Source organism: Dromaius novaehollandiae, chromosome 7 (assembly GCF_036370855.1).
Source record: "Dromaius novaehollandiae isolate bDroNov1 chromosome 7, bDroNov1.hap1, whole genome shotgun sequence".
Classification (NCBI taxonomy): domain Eukaryota; kingdom Metazoa; phylum Chordata; class Aves; order Casuariiformes; family Dromaiidae; genus Dromaius; species Dromaius novaehollandiae.
In genome coordinates, this window is record NC_088104.1 from 611,677 (window position 1) to 634,078 (window position 22,402).

General features: G+C 36.8%; 1 protein-coding gene across 9 annotated transcripts in view; it reads right to left on the bottom strand.

Annotated features, from left to right (window-relative positions):
- TANC1 (tetratricopeptide repeat, ankyrin repeat and coiled-coil containing 1) overlaps nt 1-22,402 on the bottom strand; it is a 110,277-nt gene that overhangs the window by 67,032 nt on the left and 20,843 nt on the right. For 7 of the 9 annotated variants that reach the window (XM_064514496.1, XM_064514494.1, XM_064514499.1 and 4 more), the window contains one exon: nt 6,818-6,892. The exons of the other annotated variants lie outside the window; for them this stretch is intronic. In XM_064514496.1, coding sequence (XP_064370566.1) covers nt 6,818-6,878 — 61 coding nt within the window. In that variant the 5' untranslated portion in view covers nt 6,879-6,892. The remainder of the gene's footprint in view (nt 1-6,817; nt 6,893-22,402) is intronic. 9 annotated transcript variants of the gene reach the window in all.

Below are 22,402 nucleotides of genomic sequence, written 5' to 3' on the forward strand. Positions count from 1 at the left end.
CTTAAATAACTATCAATAGATACACAAAATGGGCAAAGCAACACACAATAGCCAAAAACAGCTCCATATTTTAAGCATGAAACAATGCGTCTTCTGTTGCAACGTATTTTTAGAAGAACAACCAAAAGTCACACTGAAGCTTGAAAGTATTCCAGTACAAATTCAATGTTCAAGCTAGTGGATGTGTAGTTTATGTGCCAGAAAGTCCCTTTGCACTTAAAATTCAAAGCCTAACATCATAGAGAGTTTGGCTAGAAAATGCCAACTGAATTTGCATATTTAGTTTTAAAATGCAAGCTTATTTTATTTAAAGATTGCAAGCCTTTGGATTTGCCAAAAGGGTAGCTGAGGCTCTCATTGCTCTCAGCTTAGTTACAAGTATGTTCGTCAAATACCAATATTTAATGAGACATGCAAGAAAGGTGGGTGTCAAATACACATTTTAGCTAAACAAGTACAGCTGAGAGGCAAACCTTTACTGCTACAGGCAAAAAACTCCAAAAATATTTAATCTGAAGAAAATGATTATGTAAGGGTGTTAATAAATAATAAGGCCTTCTGCTCGTTTAACAATATTTCTTTTATTTTAAAGTAGCAATTCAGCTGCCATTAACAAAAAAAAATTGTGTCAGTGAATTTAAGCGCATTTATTTTAAAGTGCTGCACTAGCACTGTGGGTCAAGCTTTTAACAGTGGCCTACACTAAAATAAACCTGGAATGGGAGAAAGAAAAACAAACATGACAGAACATTTAAGAAGCTGAGATTATACTTAGTATTCTTTTTGAAAAGTAAAATAGCTTTCAAGGACTGAGCAACTTGTACTCTGAGTTGTGATTGCTCATATGATAAGTACAATCTCAGCTTCTTAATTACATCTGAGCTCACGCAAATGAACCACAAAAATTCCAAATTCAAAGTTTTCATCCAATTTGTGGATGATCATGAAGATATTAGGCATACTAAAATAACTAAGAGTGTGCCAGTCTACAATAAACAGACTGCAGAAATAAAAGCATCCATTCTATTCTTAACACTCAAAGACCTTTACAGACTCATATTTAGGTCAAAGATACCTATATAAAGATACTGGAATACAAGGTGAAGGAAAAACAATGGAAACTAAGTCTCAAAATAGTAATGTAAAAAGTGTAAGTCTGAGCTACAGGAGAGCTGAACAATATCCAAGAAAGATTTATGGATAGGGAACTTCCCCCTCCTTCTCCCACCTGATTAAAAATCTGAACATGAAGACAGTCACTGTATTTACCAAGCATACCCATAAACACTTCAATGCCTTTTATTTCATCACCCAGAAATCAAACACTCATCTCAGTACTTCTCCCAATTCCCTACCTTTACGGCACTGTCATATTATTTTCTAAACTTTATCTCTTTGTTGACATAATAATTTGTCCCTTGTAATCTGAGCACCATCTGAAAGTCAAAAAAGCCTTTAAACTGGAAAACACAAAAATCCCAACTACTTACCACATTAATTTCTACAGAAATCAATAAAGTTTCCATGCATGCTCTGTGCTACATTTTATGTTAAATTTCTGACAGGATTTAGTGCAGGAAGAACACTGCAAACTAAGCACAATACTTCTATTATTCATGTTCCTTCAGGCCTGATATTGGGTGAACAGAACAACAATGCTCATGTTACTAAAAGGCTAACTGAAATAATTGAGCACGTTCTGTAGAAATTTAACATATAGGATTTTCTTTCCTTTTTAAGTTGAAATACACTATAAATATTTTATATCCAGCGTCTTTTATTTCATAAAAAATGCAGATTCCCAGATAATAGGCATTTGCTGCCATTAAGACATTTTAAAAAACAAACATATAAGTGTGCATTACTAAGTTGCTGGCAACATAGAAAACCAATAGGAAGTACTAATACAAATCTGTACCTCTGAAGCACTTTTAAGCAAGTATAGCTATGTAGAACCTCTACTAAAATAATCATAATTGAAAAGTATTTTTGGCTTATATTTTGAAGTTTACTAAATATATCCTCGATGCTATTACTTCATTATGGCCATAAACAAGACTAATGTATGCAGGTAACTCTGTAGAACTAGAGCTAAAACAATAGGCTTCTGACCCCAATTCCTTGAATTGTGACACTAAGATATGAAGCTTTTGTGTTACACTTTAAAAAGGGGAACTCACTCCAAGAGAGGCCACAGTGCAGAATCTTCCAGTAGTGAAAATGTCATCTGGCTACAAAGGTCAATTTAGCTTTAAAAAACCTCAAGGAAAGAAACTGCAAAACTCAATCCACAATAAACTAGGAAAAGAACAAAGACGACAGAGGGGAAAAAAATTTCCAAGGGAGTTAAAAAGAAACCCAGGTTGTGTGTGTGTGTGGGGGGGGGGGGGGGGGGGGGGTCAGACTGTCTATGCAGAAGTGGTAAGGATTAGTGAGAGTTATACTAAGGGACTCCCAACTAACAAGACTGGGTTTGTCAGTTTTTACTAAAAAAGACACTTTCTAAGGAGCCTTTAAAGGACTTGGAGACTCTTGGAGAGTTTAAAGAGATGAATATGCGTTGATAATAATCTTTCAAAGAAGAAACAATATTAAACTTTAACCTTGTATCTGAGATTGAATGAAACCTTTAAGAAACAAAGGGAAACTGAGAGAATAATTACTGTATTTTTTCAGCTAGGTATACATGAGAAAGTATAAAACACAGATTACTTTCCTGGGCACAAAAATGAATGTCTCTTTTGCTCTTTTCCACTTAGTTCCAAATAGTCACAAAATAATTTCTTGTTACCTTTAACTGTAACGTGAAAAGCGCAGAATGTGGGTCGTGTCTGTTCTCCCCTACCCCAAGTTCTGTGCTTTACCATGTATGTACATCATTCTCACAGAAAGAAGGGCAACAAGACAACTTGCAGATACTTGTTTCCCCACAATGTAAATAATTATGATTGAATAGGTGTACAGGCAGATTGTTTCATACTGCAGAAAAACAGAAAAAAGTTGGATGCAGAAAAAGTAGAATGTCCTGGTTAAAAATTAGCTTGTTTGAAACTACTCCTTTGGTCCATCAGTTTACATAAATATGATGTCGACTACCTAGTCCTCAAATCCCTGTTAGAAATAAGTTTTTTAAGTTTTGCTATGAAAAGCTGTTCTAAACATAAACAACTTTCTGTCAATGCTGCTTGCTTTTTAGGGACGTCTGCATATGTGTGCACACATATGTACCTAAGTACATGCATGTACACAGACACAAATTTGCTTCATTTAGATTTTACCTAATCCTACAACAGTCAATTATCAATGCCTCCCATCCACATCTAAATAAACTCATTTTAATAAAACAATTGTATGAGAGAGAACTCTTACTGAAGGGACTGCAGGATCCAAATTATATATTGCTAGCATGCTCCTACTGGAGTAGCCTAAGCTGCCATTTTTCCATCCAAAAGTGACATCCCACGTGATAATCTTCCATCTGATTAGGGCAGAAGTTGATGTTTGTATAAAGATCCTCTAACAGTCTATAAGGCAGCATGTAAGGCAGTCTCTTTCCCAAAAACATCAGCTCTAACTTTTCCAGTCTCCTGTTTAAGGATACCCCTGAATTCAGAAAGTTTTAGAAAATGTATTTAATGTAAATACAAGTATAATTAACAGCTAGATTTCAAAAATGTTATGTTTGTCTTCAGCTCTTAAACCCTTATTTCAGGGCAAAACAGCAAATCATAACATTAGAATCCACACAAGCTATTTCTGCACTGGTAATTTGTTGTTGTTTAACCCTTTCACAGACTTTCCAATACTAACAGTTGTGCTTGCAGCTCAGGTATAATCCCCTCATTCCTATCTGCACAGCTTCTGCAAGGCTAACAAATGTAAAACCAGTAGGATACAGCCAATACATAAACAGGAAGTTCTGTTCAGTGAAACAGGAATCATCCCACTCAGCCTTTGAATTACAGACACTTTTAGAGTTTTATTGTACACAAGTAAACCCATGGGACAACAGGGGTTACTTCAGTTTAACAGTAAGCTGTTGCCTTCAGCCTAAACCTCTGGCACTTGACTTCAGAGTGAGTCAAGACAGCCCTTCAGGAGGCACTGCTCCTCCGCTGCAGTTCAATACCTCAATGTCTCTTCTCTACATACTGGGATGCAAAGTATGATAGGTATTATTCTGTGAAGATCTACCTACATACCTTAGCGAAGCTTGGGAGCACATTCATTCAGCCAATTCTGAACTAGCTGTGGCAGCTTAAGACATTACTACCTTTTAGCTGCTTTCCATTATAAACGGAATATATTGAAAAAAATCTTCAAAATTTTCCTAATCAGGTACAGTTCAGCACTGCTTAACTGTTCTCTCTTGTCTACCTCCTGCTAGAGCCTGAAGCTCTGAAATACATGAAAACTTGCTCAAAACTTCATCAACAAATAAATCAAGCCAACGCCCCATGAAGCTGAGACGAGCATCGAGATTTACTATCGCACTGCCCTCTAAGGATCAGCTTACTGTGGAAACATCCATCCTTCTATCCACCATATAAGTGTCTCAAGTCAACTTTCACCACTTCAGCTTCCAGCATTCTTTCTCATTCTCTTCATAGTCTTGAAGTACTGTATTAAAGAGTTGTTATTAAGGATCTGAAGGGCCACGAGACGAGACAACTCTACAATTCAAAAAAAAATTTCCTTGTTGTTTAGAGTTCAATGGGCAAGGAAAGAAATGAGCAAAAAATAAGCTCTACAAGTTGATCAATGCTCTTTACTTTGCTTCATATCTTCCCTAAAGGCTTTCACCTGTCTTACATTTCAAAGAACTGGAAGGTCTTTTACAAAACAAAACAGAACTATGAAACTGAACTTCATGGGAAGCACTAGATGTAACACATAGGAGAATGTACATATTCCTTTTCAAAACATCTTCAAATACAAAATAAGCCAAAGTCTTTGGAATACAGTATAATTTAATTACTTCCTTTTAAACAGTGGTGGCTCCTGCACTCCTCCTTACTCTAGTACTCACCAACCAGGAATCATTCACCAATTTTTCCCCAACACTTTGTTTCCATAAACTCTAGTACTTTGCTAAAACAAAACAAAACAAATACCACATTTTTCAGAAATACAGCAGCATTGTATTTCTACGAACAACAGGAGAAAACTCTTCCTTCTGCATACATTAATCCAGATAGATATGATGGGATCATAAAAGAAAAATATATATTTTTTTTGACATAAAAGAGAAAGACTTTTCAAGCTTCAGATTTTATCAAAGCCTGGTCAAACCTCCATTCCAAATAACCTTATTTTCCTTTAGAGCTTAAGCCAATTTCCATCTAGTATTTTAAAGAAAAATGTAGCAATGAAAGCCTCACCACAGGAATTTTTAAGCCACTATGTTTAAACAGCTCCAGCTGTTAACTTCAAGTCAACAGTACACAAAGTTAGCAGAACGCCTTTCGTCTTGCTCTGGGATCACTACTGTACATCTTTGATCTAGTGTCAATATTTTTTCTTTTCAGAATAGCTCTCATCATTCAGTCACTTCGAAAGAAACTGTGCTGGTGGAGCGTACACTTCAGAAGATCGCAAGAATATTCTGAAGAACACACTACCTGCCAGAGGAACACAGAACTGCTTTTGGCAAAACACAACTTAAAAAAAAAAAATCCTCCCTGTAGGACTTAAAACTGTACTGACTGAGTTAAAAAGGTAAATAGCAAGATATGCATTTGATTTGCTTTTTGAAGGAATTCTTTATTCTGAGCAAAATAAATTTGTGTTGCCAGAGAACATAACGCACTCTATATAGGCAATTTAGGATCTAACTCATGAGAAAATTCTCAAAAGTTAATCTACCTTAATAGTTTAAAGTTAAAGGATTGCACTGTAAAGAAAAAGGCAATGATCACTCAGGTCCACTAGCTTTCTAGCCATGGCAGCAAAAACTTCAGCACTGCCTGCACAGAGCAGCCTGGTTTAATACTCAGCCATGAATATCTGCACCTCTATGACTATTACTCCTTCTCAAAGGGAGAATGGTCCTTATTTGATGGTCCTTCTCTGCCCATGAAAATGGGAATTTTAGTTCTCAATTACCCTTTTTCCTGAAAGACAATACAGATAAGTAGTGACCTACTAAGCTTATGTTTAACAGTAAAAAAAAGCTTTATTTTCTGTTAAGTAAAATGAGTTAATAATTAACTTTATTTTCAAAAATCTTTATAGTTAAAGGAAAAAACAGAACTTAATAGAAGTTGATATCCAATTTAATACTTGACAGTAAATTTCTTTTTAATAAACTTTTTTCTAAATGCACAAATAACCAAATTGTATCTCTCACAGTATATAAAAACATTTTTTTCTATAATATAGTTGAATAAATAGCTGAAAGTATATTTCTTTAGTTCAGGGTTCTGACTCTCCGGCCTTGGACCACGGCCTTGGACTGCCAGAACAATACATACGGCCTGCTCTGGGCATCTCCGTGGTAAGAACAAAGAGCAAGCTGGTTCCATCTGTCCTCCTTCCTGGGAGCAATTCGGGAATGAGTCCACTGGATACACAATTCCAGGAACTATTAGACCTCCTACTCATTCTGTGCATGAATGCTTTGCATGTAAACAGTCCAGTCAAAACAAAGGTGGGGGGCCTGCGGCATACAGACCTCCCTGCAGCTAGAATTTGCAGTATGAGTCACCCTCTGCCCTAAATATTGGACACCGCTGCTGCAATACAGTAAGTTTAATTGCTGAATTTATAATGCACAATTCATCATCTACATTATAAAATATTTTATCAATATTCATACCTGATTCTTTCTTGTTCCCTTTTCCACCCTCTCGGCTCTTTTTTAAAACTGCCTTTAACATTTTAAATGCTGCTCCTAAAGGATAACAGAAAGAAACAAAATTAAATGCAACATTAATAATGACCATTCACACAAAACCAAACAAGATACAAAAGGAACAATATAAATGAAGTATAGAAGTAATTAGCAGAAACTTTTTTTTGGTAGTTATATTTATCTGCTACAAACAATGTAGCTCAGTTAAGCAAAGTCCTGAAGCACAAGGAATGTTTAATACTTGAACTAAGTAATTAGAGTTCATGGTCTTCTTATAAAGAAAAATAATAGAGCATTCCCCACATTCCACATATAATTAAGGTTATAAAGCTAAACCTGTACAAGTTACTGTAAGACACTCTAGTAAAAATAAAATAAAGGTCTGCATCTTGACCTCAGTTCATCAGCATAGCAGGGGTAATGGGTAACATGGTCAGAAACCTAGAAACGTAGTATCGGCTGGCGATTCCACGGGCCACAAAAGCATAAAACAGATGGTTGACAAGGGGACTTAGTATCACCTCTGGTTATACATAGCTCAGGAGATCCATGTACAGAGCAATTTCCAAATTTTTTTTTTTTAAACTTATATGCACTGCACAGTTGTCGAACAAAGAAAAAGCCACACATTCCCTAAATCACCACAGACATTACTGCCATGTACATATGTGCCCACATATCTGTGCTTGTAAGCATGTGGATTTATTTCTCCTGCCCTGCACTCAAACTTTCAAATTTAACAATCACCTTCAAGTGAGCAGCAGTTGCAAATTTCAGATGATCATTGATTATAGGAAAAATATACCTGGGACATAAAATTAGAATACAGTTTAAATGTTTCAGATAACTATCTTCCGCAACAAAGCAAGGAAAACAGAATGTAAGGAATTAAAGAAATGCAGTTCTTAAGAATAACTTCCTCAAAAAGCTTTCTGAAGCATCTATAAATTTTAATTTCATTTTAGTTTTCATGTTTAAGAAAACAAAAGTACAAAATATACAAGAAGGAAATAAAGGTAATTATTTTGTCTGTTGTCTAATACAACAGACTGCCATTAAAGCCATTATCAAATCAACAGAAAAAGCAACAATTTTCCATCCAAAAGATTCAGATTCTTCAGAAAGTTCACTTTATTTTATGAAATAAAGCAGAAAAAGAAAAATGAGTAAAATAGAGTTCTTCAGCTTCTATGAATAACTTGAAGCATGTTAAACCAATACTAACAAGAAAACTGGAAGGTTTCCAGAACCTGTATTACATTCAATGCTCAAATCCCTGGGGTCAGTTCCAAAAATGTACAGCTGTGCACACAAACGGTTCTTTTTCATGTAGCAGGATAACATCTGCAGCAAGCTGCACTGATGAGTTACACTCCTTACAACCAGAGGCCAGGAGCACGCAGGAAGCGCACACACTATCTCGTGTGCTCCCTCCCTCCTGCCATGGAAAGTACCTGCGAAGGATCCCAAACAGAAAAGAGCAGCTGCTCTGGTTATCTACGTCCCTACAAAGAACAGGAGCAGAAGACTTTCTGCACAATCTTCGGGTGCTTCTTAGAGAATGCAGCCTCAGCAGCCCTCTCCAGCTCCAGCACAGGAGGAGTGTGAGGGGGGGAGTCTGCACAAGAACACCCCCCCAAACTGGACTACCTGAACAAAAAAGCAAATAAACTAAAAGGAAGCAAACAGTGATTACCTATGGAACACGACCCAGAAAGAACTTTCTGAAAACAAAGCATCATTATACTACACTAAGATTTTGAAGGCCGACTGCAGAGAGTGAAGTAGTCTTTTTTAAACATCCACTCGATGTGCATATGGTATCAGTGACTTGGTATCTGTCACCTTCTATAGGCAAAGACTATGTGTCAGTTCTCGACACTGATGTACATCGACACTGAGAAGGCTGTGCTGAAAGATTGTGGTTAATGACACTCCTCTGACCAAAGCAGTATTTTGTGAAAATAAAGTATCTCCTAAAATTTCACTACAAGATACTGGGGATAAAAAAACAAATGCAGCATTGGAAAACATTATCTTCCTTCCTTGCTTGAGTAAATTTGGATGAAGTAGATACAAATCCACACCATCACAGAGTTTTCAGAGAGATTAACAAAGAACACAGGCAACTAGAAAATAAGTTTAAAATGGAAGACTTGAACAGAAATGTAACTAAAACCTTGGTTACTCCTTTGAAATGCCATACACTTCAGGTTCACCAAGGTAAGAATTATTCAGGTGTGGGGGGGGGGCAGCCAAATACTGTATCTGCACCCTCCACTTACCACAGAAAAAGGTAAAAACATTATATATGTTCCACAATCATCTCCTCTTTTCCTCTGCAAAACTAGATGCAGTAAGTACTGGGAAAGGGGGGACGCACTTCTGCCTTACACAAAAGTCTTCACAACAAGCAGCAAGGAGCAACTACTACTACAAGTCATGCCTTCAGGTCCATTGTTACAAAAAGGAAGAATGAATTTTCTTAAGAAACTCAGAATAGAGATACGATCATTTGGAAACAGCTCATCTGATGGTATGAGAAAATAAACTACTTGCTGCATTGTACAAACAGTAGCACTGCCTTTAAAAGAAAGTGATCCTTCTGCTCAGCCCCAGTAAGGCCTCCAGGAGCACTGTGTCCTGTTGTGGGCACTAGAACTCAGATCTGGACCAGGGAGAGAGGGCTGAGAAGAGAATCACAGGGATAAGAGGTCTAAGAGCCGTAACCTGTAAGAGTGAAAAGTTTGTTTTAAGTAAGACTGACCTAATCACATTGGTCTGTTACATCTTTTAAGCATGTTACAGAGAAGGGAGTGATTGTACATATCAACTCTACACAGACGAAGTAATACGGGCCTATCTTGCAGCAGAAAAAGTTTAGTTTAGACAGTAAGAAAAAACTTCCTAGCAGTAAGGACAGCGAACTGCTGAAATACAGTCAGACCATAAGAAAAACAGTGGAATATTTATCTCTGAAATGGATGAAACTGATATCCGCAAGAAGAAACTTAGCAGCGGTGCCCAAGTATGCAGCGTTGGGCTGAGGACGAAAGGTTCAGACTAGCTAACACACTTCATTTGCATGATACAGTTGGGGTGAAACAAGAACACCACAAAAAACAAGACAAGCTGCAAGCCTCCCAAGCTGCTGTTTCAGGCACAAAAAAGTTTGTAAACTTTGAAGGTTATCTTTTCTGCAGCGCTATTAAAAAGTGGTTTCATAACAGAAATCGTTTGGATGACCTGGTCCTTGAAGTGGGGAGATGCATTAAATGCCCTTCCAAAAATCCGTTTCACACCTATTTGCTGTGATGTCAAACATGATAAATCAAGAGTCACCACAGAAAAAACGGACTGCAAGAAGGTTCACATGAAAACTGTGACTAGTTATCAAATATCTACAGTTTGCTGACTGGTTAAGAAGGAAAAAGACACTAAAGGACATTTCAAACTCTGAAGATTTAAGCAGCTCTCCTCTCCGTAACTGAGGCAGTAACTGAGATAGAAGTGATACCTTTAACATCTTTAACAATCAGTATCCCTTAAAGAAATGTAGTGCGTGAGGAAGAATATAATTTTTCAGTTAAAGAAAGTCAGTTTGTTTCTCTAAAAGTGAATCATGTGGACACTTTGTGTTTGTGAAAATCGAATCAAACTTAAAATAGTACTTACAAATCAATAATCTATGAACATCTTCCAGAGTCTGAAGCAGGTAAGAGGGAGGAAGAATGATTTTACATGATTTACTATGTACAAAAGCATATTTGAAGTACTACAGATATTCTCTGTTACAGACAGCAAACTCCTTCCTCTATAGGTATATAACACTTGTATTCCTTAGGTACTTATAAATAAGTATTTAAAAACATTAATTTAGGTAACAGTATCTGATCTAAATTTGCAGATCAAACAAAAAGGCTTTTACACATGATGCCAAAATTGTAATGTCAAAAGGCTTAGGAAACGACAAGTTTAAAGATGGGACTGTGCAATGCAAATCTGTTCCTATATGCATGAGTTGTACTAAATCTTGAATTACGTAATCACATCCTGTCCACTCAGCCTGTGCAAAGGATGTCCACAAACAAATCTCCCCCCCCCGTTTTGGTCTACGATGCACTGACCGGAACCCAGGAGAGCCAGGTTCTGATCCTGGCTCTACCACAAACTGCCCGTGGCTCCTTGCAAGGTCATTATAATACACAGAGGCAAGAGACTGCTTGAACACCTTAAATTTTTTGTTTTCTTAAAATCTGAAAGAATATTTACTAAACTTGCAAAGTCAACCATTAAGAACAGCTTCCTCTTTCTGTATATCATGTAGGCTACAATGTGTGTAAAAACAGGCACATTCAGCGTGCCCTGTGTGGCTGTACAAAATGACAGATTAAAAGTGCTGCAGTGAGTATGTCATTTGCTCAAAGTAGCATGCTTCTTTGATGTTTTCTGAATCACATAACTGTGCAAAGTACACTACTGTTACACGCCAGCTGTGATTTACATTTCATATTTATCAGCCAAACGATTATAAGTCTTCATTGTTGACATTCCTCTAGCAAACAGTGAACTCCAACCCTATTGTTCTTTTCTCCCTGTTTCTGATCACCATTTCAGAAAGGTTCTAATTTTAGTACAAAACTCTAAAAAAATTACATCCGCGAACAACTGTTCTGACTCATCCCCATTCTCTCCAGCCAGTTCACACCACATAACTTCACACACCGGTTCACGTATGAATTTGGAGCTAAGGCAAACTCAGTGCTCATTGAGACGCCGGTTCACACGCTGTTCTTTGTGCAGCCCACGAGCAGAAGCAGCCTACAGGCTTTGCGCTACCCCAGAAGATCTTTACAGACTGTTTCCTGCTCCTCACCAGCACGTTACACACACAGAGCGTGCAGTCTGCGTCTCCTCTGTCTGTTTTTACAAGCCATACAGATTAAAACCTTGTACACTCTTTGCAGCACTGTTGCCTTTTTTTTTTTTTTCCTTAATCATACATACCCTTTAAGCTCCCTTCATTTCTGCATTACAGCACCTCTGCAGTACTCCCCCCTTGCCCCCAAGAGATTCAGGTCCCATGCATTTAAAAGGGCACGTCTTTGGAAACGGTGATGGCTGCTTGACCTTTACCCAATTCCTACTCACAAGCTCTTCTAACACATTTCCCTGAGAGCACTTACCAATTTATTACAGAATCTGGTGTGGAACTTTTCATTTCCAAGAACAGTTATATCTAGTGTTTTAACCAAACAGTGACAATTATTTTTAAAACCATGAGAACATATATTTCATGACATTAACAGCCCTTATTAAAACAGGAAATGCAATCTAGTATTAAGTCTGTAATTTTACGACAAATTTAGTAATAGCTTAAAGTGTTGTGTACCACGATTACAAGCCTCTATGCAATATTATTGAGGATGTTTTGCTGAACTAAGAACCATGAACTTTCACACACGTGTGGTTAGTAATTGTCTCACCATCTAACTACATCCTTTGAAATTTCAAAATAAGATCATTTCCCCACTTCGTTAACTCAATCACTCCAACAGATATTCTGCTCTTCAGATCGCTTATCAATTATCAACAATTTCTTACTTCATGAATTAGGACCTTTCTAACATAAGTGACAGAAATTAACTTCTTTTTTAGTTAATTTGGATCTCATCTCTGAAGCCCAAAATGACGTGCTTGCCTTAGAGAAGGCTAATTAGAGTTCCATAGATGAAAAGTTTATTTGCTAGAAAACCTACCATCCATACCACAGCTGGTTTTTAGTACTGATTTCTCAACTGGCACCAAAAAAGCCAAAACAAACAAAAAAAACAAACAAAAACCCCACCACACCACATACACCCTCAGCACCCACCTGCCTCTGTCCTCAGATTTAATACACACTTGCTTTTGCCTACTTACCATAAAGTCCCCAATGATAAATCAGCAATACTTCATTTATCAGTTTTCCTACATCATAGTCATTCAAGTGTCCTTTCAAGACTACTATAAAATCATATTACAGAGGTTTTTGTTATTGCCATAAGGTCATATTGCTGTATAACTGAAAACCCCTTGCATACTATAGAGGCCACATTATTGACTACTAATTTTGTTTACTTCATGGTTCATCAAATTAACATACATTCCTCACATCAGCAGTTACAGAATGGGAAGGACCTCAGTATTTAAATGCTCCAGAGACCCACATATATAAATTTCGCCTTAATATTACCATCTGAAGTTCTTTAGTTCTTTGGAATCCATTTTTATACATAACTGGACAGCTCCTTAAAATTAAAGTCGTCTTAGCTCATTATAGTAGGTTATTATTGAGGCAACTGTACTTGTGGGCAGTGCTGCAGCTTTTAGCTTTACTAATAGGCTTTCACAGGTTCAGTTAAAGCATTTAGTGGAGATAGCAGCGTTCGATCATCTAATTCAAGGCTGAAACATAACACATATGTACAAGAGTGAACAGTCTAATTAGAGCCACAGAGACATTCTTCATTTGGTATTTCCTAACTTCTCCTTGGCTTTGAAACTTTAACATTTCCTCTAACATTATTCACTGTTATATATTGTTGGTGTGTTGTATGGTAAGTTTTACTCATGAGCTTTTAAAATAAATCTTATAAACCTTGCAGAACAATAATCACTTTATCAAAATTCAGGTGGTATTTTTATATGAATGAGGAAGAAATAGTCTTCTTGAAGTCTTGCTGAAGTTCACAGAGCAAGTCCAATCTAGCTCTGCTGGATGCATTTTTTCAAATGCAGTACAACTCAGTGCTATCTATAATGCAAACAGGACTTATGTCCATTTACAATTCTACCCCAAAATACAAGAGGATAGTTAGGATCAGCTCTGTGAAACCAAACTCCTCAGAAAAAAATCTACTGCAAATGAAGACAGTGGGACAGGATCCTTCTTAAGAAAAATAAACCAATAACAATAATAAAACATATTTACAGTATCTGGAACACGTGCAATGTTAAAACAAACTCTCAGTAGCACCCTGGAGGAGAAAAAACATGAGGTTAAAAACAGTCAGTGGAAAAAATAATGGGAAGTCAGTGGACAAATTATGAAAAAGTATCAAACTCCTCACTACAGAAATGACAACAGTCCCCCTTGACATGTGACTCCTTACTATATTTTTTTTTTAATTGACTGTGGCCAGCAATCACCTATTTTTCCTAGTTAGGTCAGTTCCACCATTCTTGAGATAGTAGGTGTTTCCTCAATTCAGGTCATTGCTGAGCCAAATACTCCATCCCCATTACAGAGTACCCACAACAGATTTACCTCTGGAGCAGTGATTTTGAAATAATACAACACAAAAGATCACTGGCACTTACAGTGGATGCGAATACTCGGTACAAAGCTCTTCTCAGAAGAGAAAAAAGAATATATATGTATATATATTTAACAGTACTTGGAAATTGAGTTCATTAAATAAAAAGCAGAACAATTTGTTAAGTTTTAATACACATAACGTGTTTAATGCTGATTTCCTATCAGTATTTACCAGAGGTACTTCGCAGCACACTAAATTTACCACAAAGTTTTGTTTTAAAATATAGACAGAACATTAAACAAATACAGTCTATATAACTGATTTCTTTTTATAGCAGACACACTGTTCACTGGGCAGTATTTTAAAAAGCAAACACTAAAACCCAGCAACTCCCGAAAGCTCACAGTTTAAGTGAGAAAAATCATGACTTTGAGGAAGAACAAAAAAATCAATGGACAGCTAATTTAGGCATAGATTCATAACGAGGGAAAAAAACCAGCACATACAAGTTATATATATTAACAAAACAAAACAAAACTACGTGTTAGACTTCTACACAGACTTGGCCCTCAGCAAGGAGGAGGACGTTAAATTTGTCGAGCTTCCTCTCCCCAACTGAAAAAAAGCACATTTCAAGACAGCTTGTGAGCAAAATGTTTTCTGTCATGAACATCAAAAACAATCTGAACACAGTGTGCACAACAGTTCACAACAGCAAAGTTACTTCCTAATGCACTTGCACATCTCCTGGATTTCAAATACAGAACTTCTAATACAAACTTCACTGTCTTGTCCTGTGAAGCTGCATCATCTTAAAATTCCTATAAAAAACTGTATGCTAAGAACATAAAGATAAAAGTAACTTCAAAACTCCTCTGGCCTAAAAGCTTTTATCATAGTTTAAAGGTTTATATTATAGAACTGGGAGACAATGTTTAATTTGGCAGCACAAACTGGTTCAACTTGTTATACATACGTCAATAAACTCCTATCTAACCAGGGCAAGCTCATGGCTTATAAAATATGAGACAGAATATAGTTCATCTGTAGAGTCTGGCAAGGTGTTATAGCACTAATATTAATAGAAGTGTTTTTTGTACATTAGAAGAACTCAACTGCCAGATCAACAAATGATTGAAGAATTTACAGCACAGTAACACATAGTCTACTTGCCTGAATACGGGGGTTACTTTTGTACTGCCAGTGAGAGAGTTGCTTTTTTTAAATATAGTCTCTCTGACTTTTAAGTTGACTGACTATAAACTCGGGAAAGAAAAATTCTACTGCATAGCATTTTATGTTGAAGTAAGACTGCCAATATGCTTTGCTTCTTTAAAGAAGGGTCATCAAAGCAGCTCTTAACAACAACATTGTAATTCAAGGATTTGGAGACAGCCCTAATAACTCATTTCATCACCATTTCAAACTCCACGGCAACAAAATGTCTCCTGTATTCTTCCACTTCTCCTTTTTATATGCAAAATGCTCAGTACTTTAGTTTCAATTTCTTTGAATTCTTGCCTATTAGTAGCGATGTTCACCAATACAGAGTAAAAAAGGAAAAAGTTTCATCTCTTTGTTCATCAGGTATCACGTATGAACTCCTCTCTAAAGGACAACTTTCACATGAAACAAGCTAGTTTTATCTGTTAACAAAGCTTAATCCCAAAATTATTCTTTGGGCTCCTATCCAAAAGAAACTGCACAAATCAATTATTCTACGCAGATAACCAGAGACCGTTTTCCCATTTTTGCTGTGATCATAACAAAGTCTAGTAAGAACTGGAGAAAAAGTGACTCATCCGGCTAACAGAAGAGGGGCTGCTCCTTGTCTATTTCTCTAAGCTGGAAAGAGCAATATTTAGACCAGCAGTAAATACAAACTATGGGGCTACTGATTTATGGCCGTGCCACATCTTACCTTCAATTTTATTGTCCAATAGACTTTTCAAATACAGCACCTGATTCTAGGGGATGAAGAAAACTTAGCCCAAGCTGTAACAGCACATTCCCTTCCCGAGTGCTCCAGCTACAAAAGAATTGTCTTTTGTAACCAACTTTAACCTTCTCAGAATTTCAACCAAAGTTAGTTCAGCATTTGGGAATTCCCAAGACCACATCAACATGTTATGAACAACTAGCTGAATCCAACACATTTTGCCAATAAATACACGGTTCCCTTTACAAAACCCAAGCAGCACTGCACAACTGCTTTTAATGAAAGCCTAGCAGCCCTCCAATAAACTTACAGGCTTTCTTACCAAAGTCTCAAGTGAGGTATCAGTTTTGTTCTCTAGCACCTTTTAAGTGAGCGTTTATAAAAATTCCCTTCCCACCCTTCATCACATTTAGCTCAGTGTATTGTTTGAGCTAAGCCTTTTTTTTTTCCTATATTCACAACTGTAGACAAAGTCAAGGCTTATTTATAATCATTTACAGTATGATAAATTTATACAAACAGCACTAAAAAAAGTCATCAGTTCAAAGTAGAAATTATCCTGTCACGAAAAGGTCATGCTTGGATCCACAACTTCCAATCTGATCCAACTGCACTGGAAACAAAACACTCTTCACTTTAGCTCTACCCATGTACTGGCTTTATTACTGCAAAACCACAGCACAGAGTGATATTAAAAAAGAAATTGCTCTACGAAGCACAACCTGGATACAGTGGCGTTGCTGAGGTCAGCTTCCAACATCCTCTCATGGGGCAACAATCATTAGATAAAGAAAAGGAGGAACAAGCACATCCATTAATCTGCTTTCTCATACATCCATCCCTCTGTCGTTAGAGGTAACCTCAGCGAGCACGCCTGACTTTGTAATTTCTGTAAGTGGGAAATATCCTAAACTATACTATAGCTACCGCTCTTTCAGCACAAATGAACATTTCTCACATGTCAGTAAGATACTCTAAAATACTGTATCACCAGACAAGAAAGATGCGAGATTCGCTTTCTCTTCCAACAGCTAAGGATGTCAACTTTGCAGCTCTCCAGGCTACTCCCAGGCAGAGGTGAGGAGAACAATCATTTAGTCTAAGTTTTACTTTAAATTCTACTTGCAAACAGCTGTCCAGACACTGTGTCCTGAAATGCAACATACTAAACACTGCCCATCTACCACAGAAAGTCATCACTATTCTTAAATACACAAATAAAAGCTCTTTCACTGTGATCATCATTTTCACTGCATTTTGTGGAACCTGAGGATGTATGACAGAAAGTATACACACTTTTACGCTACATACAATTTTACTAGAAATTATGTGTTCCAACACTTATCATATCATACTGTCCAAGTAATGGTTGGATAGATTTGATATGTAGAGACTGCTTTGTTGTTTAAAATCCTGGAAGTTTTCACACATGTTCATTAAATTTGACCTTCAAATGAAGATGGGGAAAATGCACCTGTTGTCTTAATCATCATCGTATCTGTATCAGAAATGTTTAAAGAAATACAGTTCTCAAAAAAACCACAGAAATTCAGGTCTTGTCTACATCAGATGATGCTATCCATTTATTAGTAGTATTTAGCTGTCATAACATCACAAAAGCAAAAGTAGTAAAATCAATGCATTACGGCTGGAAAGATACACATTATTTAAAAGAAAAAATTTCAACAAATAGACATCTATTTATAGACATCTGCTGTCCGGTCAGTTCAAAACTACGGAAACTGAACTCCGCAATTCTCACTTTCTGGCTGCTTTTAATGGAATAATAAAATTTTTTTTAAAAATGGCATCAGGCCCTCTTTTAAGACAGACTGTAAAAACTTCTAAAATTATGAGAAATAAAAAGGTAGAGACACCACTTAACACCATTGGTAGTATTCATGGGAACTTATTAGCCAAACTAACATTCTCCATTAACAAGTTATGATTCTGTCAGTCCAATTTCAGTGCATGAGAGTCATCTGGTTCCACATCAGAATATGGAAATTAAAGTTGTTAAGGAATTAAAAATTAAAGAAAGAGCTGTTAAAGAGCCTATCTACAATAAGTAAATTTCAACACACAAGGTGTTTGGCCAATAAACTGCTGATTAATCACAACGTGACAACAAAACTAAATTAAAAAGAAGGAAGAATTTGTCTTTCAGATCCTTACAAACACTTTTGTAATAGAGAATAAGCCAGTTACTAAACTCAAAGCCTTTGAAGACAAGTGGTTTTCAATAAACACAGAAAACTTCAAAAAGTACTGAATATTGAAAGGACCACCCTTTCTAAAAAGAGTAAGGAGTCATCAGGTGGATTTAATAGTGTAGTCCGTGAGTAGCTAAACCCTGGGCCTGAATTTTTGAAGGTAACAAACATGAGTGAAGCTTAGAATCTTTTATAGCATTTGATGTGGATATCCACACAGCTAGCCACTCAAAATGCTGGCCTTATTATTTCAGTTTTGATTTCACAGGTCCTAGGTTTTGCTTTTAATACAAGTCTTCAGTGAACTTTCAAGTGCATCTTGTACACCACGTTTTTCACAAAGAGCATGGTATCTAGGCCAGAAAAATAGAAGGTAAGTTTTCTATTTGTGGAGAAATAGTATTATGTTTAAAGCCCTGATTCTACCCTGATGCAGGGCTGCAGAGAGCTGCAAGTAAGAAGAGAGCTGGCAGTTTAGCAAGAGATACTTGACCAAACTGATATCACTAAGAAGAGGTATACAAATTAAATCAGGCACCAAAGAAACCTGGAGGAGGGGGGATGTGTAGGGGGGAAGAAAACTCATATCACCACTGAGAACTGTATTGATTATTTTTTGCTTACCTACACTTCCGTAGTAAGAACAAATTTAGCACATATTTAAACAAATCTTCCATTCCAGACCCTTCTCCACCAAGGTCCCCAAAGCAATCATAAATGACTGCATTTACACTGGGGAAAGAGACCCAGCAAAAAAAGGATCTACTTGATAGCTAGTAGCTCCAATACAGGATTTAAGCTGTGGAAAGACAGCTCATCTGCACATATTGGGAAGCTTTCTGGCATATATCCAGAAGTATCTCAGCTTCAGGCAAAGATTTTCTTTGTATCCGTTTTGTGCTCTACAGAAGAGAGCTGATAAAACTGAACAGCAATATTGTGTATTTGCATTTTCTCATCCCTTGAAACAGGTCCAGGATATATGGTTTTGCTTTGTTTTAAAGATATCTATACTAACAGGACATTTCCCAGTAATGTCAGCATCTTGTCTTTTCTAAGCATATTGCATTTCCTCTTCTTCCACAACTAAACTTTACTAATGTCAGTCACTTTTTTTAAGATTTCAGCTTACCCTCTACTTTTAACAACAGTCACACTATTTCAGGTTTTTCTTCAATACCTGTCCCTTGTTTTCTATCATTAACTTACTACAGAGCTAGCAGTTCTTACCTCTAACTTTTTATGTGTTGAAATAGCCCCCAATTTACTGCATTTTCACTACGTAAATACCATATCTTCATGTATTTCCTTTTTCTTACTTTATAAGATAAGTATATCCTTCATTCTGTAGTGTAATACAAGAGGTGTAATGCTATATGATGCCTTCAGTAGCAACATACAGAACTGGAAAAAAAAAAAGTATATAAATTATGTAATCCACTACCTGCATTAGGCCAAAATTTCCATTTCTGTTTGAAAAAGAAAAAATGACCACACAAAATATAATAAAGGTTAATAGAAAGTAGTCTGGATGCATTTGGGAAATGAATTATTCTACTTCTTTCAAGTTTCACAATTAAGCTGCTGAAAATAAAACTGTAGTCCTAACAAAAAGTTTGAAACTTAATTTATACCAGTTGGTGGCTATTTTTCCCCATTGTTAACAGATTTGCCTGTGGACCGCATTAATAGACTTATTTTTATAATCTCTACTCATCTGTCCTACCTTGCTCCCATATGCAAAACAAAATTGTTTTTCAGCACGTTTCAGAAATACTTATTATGCTTATGTTGATCACTTTGGCACCTCTTCAAAAGTTTTACCGCATTTACTAACAGGAGTGTGCATATGACTTATTTTTAACAAACTCTTATGTCACAGTGTAAAAGCATCCTGGGAGTATGATAGGTTTATTTACAGAAAAAGTATTAATTCATGAAATTCACACCAAGGGAGAGAAAGCATTTCCAAGTAAAAATGTGGAACTTATCTCTCTGGGCTTTTTCTGGCCAGCTTCCTGGCAAGCATCATACGAAGTTCCAAGTCTCCTTAGCGAGAAGTTGACAATACATATCACACCCTCAGACCAAGTATCTCAGTATCTCTCTCTGCCTCTCTCCAATCTATTTGATATACTCTAAAAGTATCATAATGCTTGTTGCCACAGTAACCAGAAGATAGCAGAGCCCTTCAAACTATTCCAAGAAAATCTTTGCCTAGATGCTCTCTTTCCATATACCTTTCTGGAATTCTTGCAGCCTTAGGTTTCCTCAAACGTTATTCCCAGTCCTCCTTCTCCTGAATAAGTAAGTGAGTGTGTGTGAGTGAGTGTGTGTGAGTGAGTGTGTGTGAGTGAGTGTGTGTGAGTGAGTGTGTGTGAGTGAGTGTTCATCCCATAGTCTGAAAAACCAACAAACATTTCCAGCAAGTTTTTTTCCCCTTCCTAAGGAAAAATGTTTTTAATCAAAAAAATTGGCACAAAAGTGAAAATATGAACACAGAAATGAAGAAATGTTTTATGTGTATGGAAAGATAGAGAGAAATCTTATTTGTTATTTTAATACTACCACTTTGTATCCAGTTTCACATATGGAAGGTGTTGCTTCTAATTTACAGAAAAAATAAGCACTGAAACATTAAGCAGTCCTCCCACGTGCAGTCACATAACAAACCAGCTGGGTTTAGAAACCAACGCAACGGCATCTTGCCTACCCATAGCCAAGCTATCTTTAATACCTGGCTATGTCAGGTACGGCAAACAGCGTAATTGCCACAAGAAAGAAATCAGCATGGATTAACTCCCTCAAGCTCCATTTCCCTTCTTGCTTCAGTGCCATTGCTTGCACTAAGCTGCAAAACTGGTATCACACACAGCTGCACTGAACCCAGCATGTGCAGCTGAAGTGACTACAAAACCCCCGTGCTACTGCTGCCAGCTTTGGAGACAGTTCTGACGAGCCAGATAAAGCAATCAGGGTAAACTTGTACGCTGGCACTCTCCCTTCCCCATTCCTCACCTGTGTGCCATCTCACTAAATTTTGTTCCCTTTTACAAATTATTCCTGACATTTTTTATTAATAGACACCACTGCTTTCATCGTATTTTTGTGTCTTTATTTTGACTAATTTCATACTTCATACATCATCGTTTAGATAAAGAATAAATAATTTACATCTGTCCCTAACTCATTTCTCAAATAGTTGAGGTTTGTCCTGCATGAAAAGACTACAAAATCTTATAAAAGCAACTTCTACATTAAGCCCACCTAATCCAGCACTTTAAGTTCACTTATGCTAGAAATATATCCAGTTTTGACAAAGATTTCTTACATAGAATCCGATACAACCTTCAGACCATTTGTAACAATTCCCATCCCTGCTGGGGAAACACAGTTCTATTTGTAGTACACATTGTCTAATTTCTATCTGACTACTAGATCTCACGAGCCTCCGCCTGATAATTTAAAAGGAGACTTTCACTATCAGAACTCTCCAAGCAAGCACTTATTAACGGAGGTCAACTCAATGCTCCGCTGAGCAAACTGAATACATGAGGTGCCAACATAATCATGTTGATATATGAAAACTCCTGGCTTTCATTCGTTCTTGGAGTTCTTTTCAAAACTTTACCAACATTTCAATTTTTTTAAATACAGATACCACATGTGGACTTGCTAGCCAAGGGATGATATTAATAATGTCACATAAAGTAGTAAAACACCTCAACACTTCTCTGCTTATGCAATCAAAGATCATGTTAGCTGCTTACAAAACTGGATCCCCTACCCCAGCTCATGCTGAATACAGTTTGTGGCTGCCCCCACTCCCCCCCAAAACCCACCACTATCTTCTAGATACACAGGACATTTCACACAATTGCCTCAGAGCATGACAGGAAAGGGTGGAAAGTCCCTTGATTTAGGAATTTGCATAGTCAGCTTTTTTAGAAGAAAGAGATTCTTAAACAAGATCAAGTTTATAAAATGGAAATGCTACCTTATGTAAAGAGTTGGGAGCATGGCCACTTAAGAATAGTTTACTTCACTCCTGATCTTATACAAAATTAGTATCTCACTAATGAGTGAATCCCCCCTT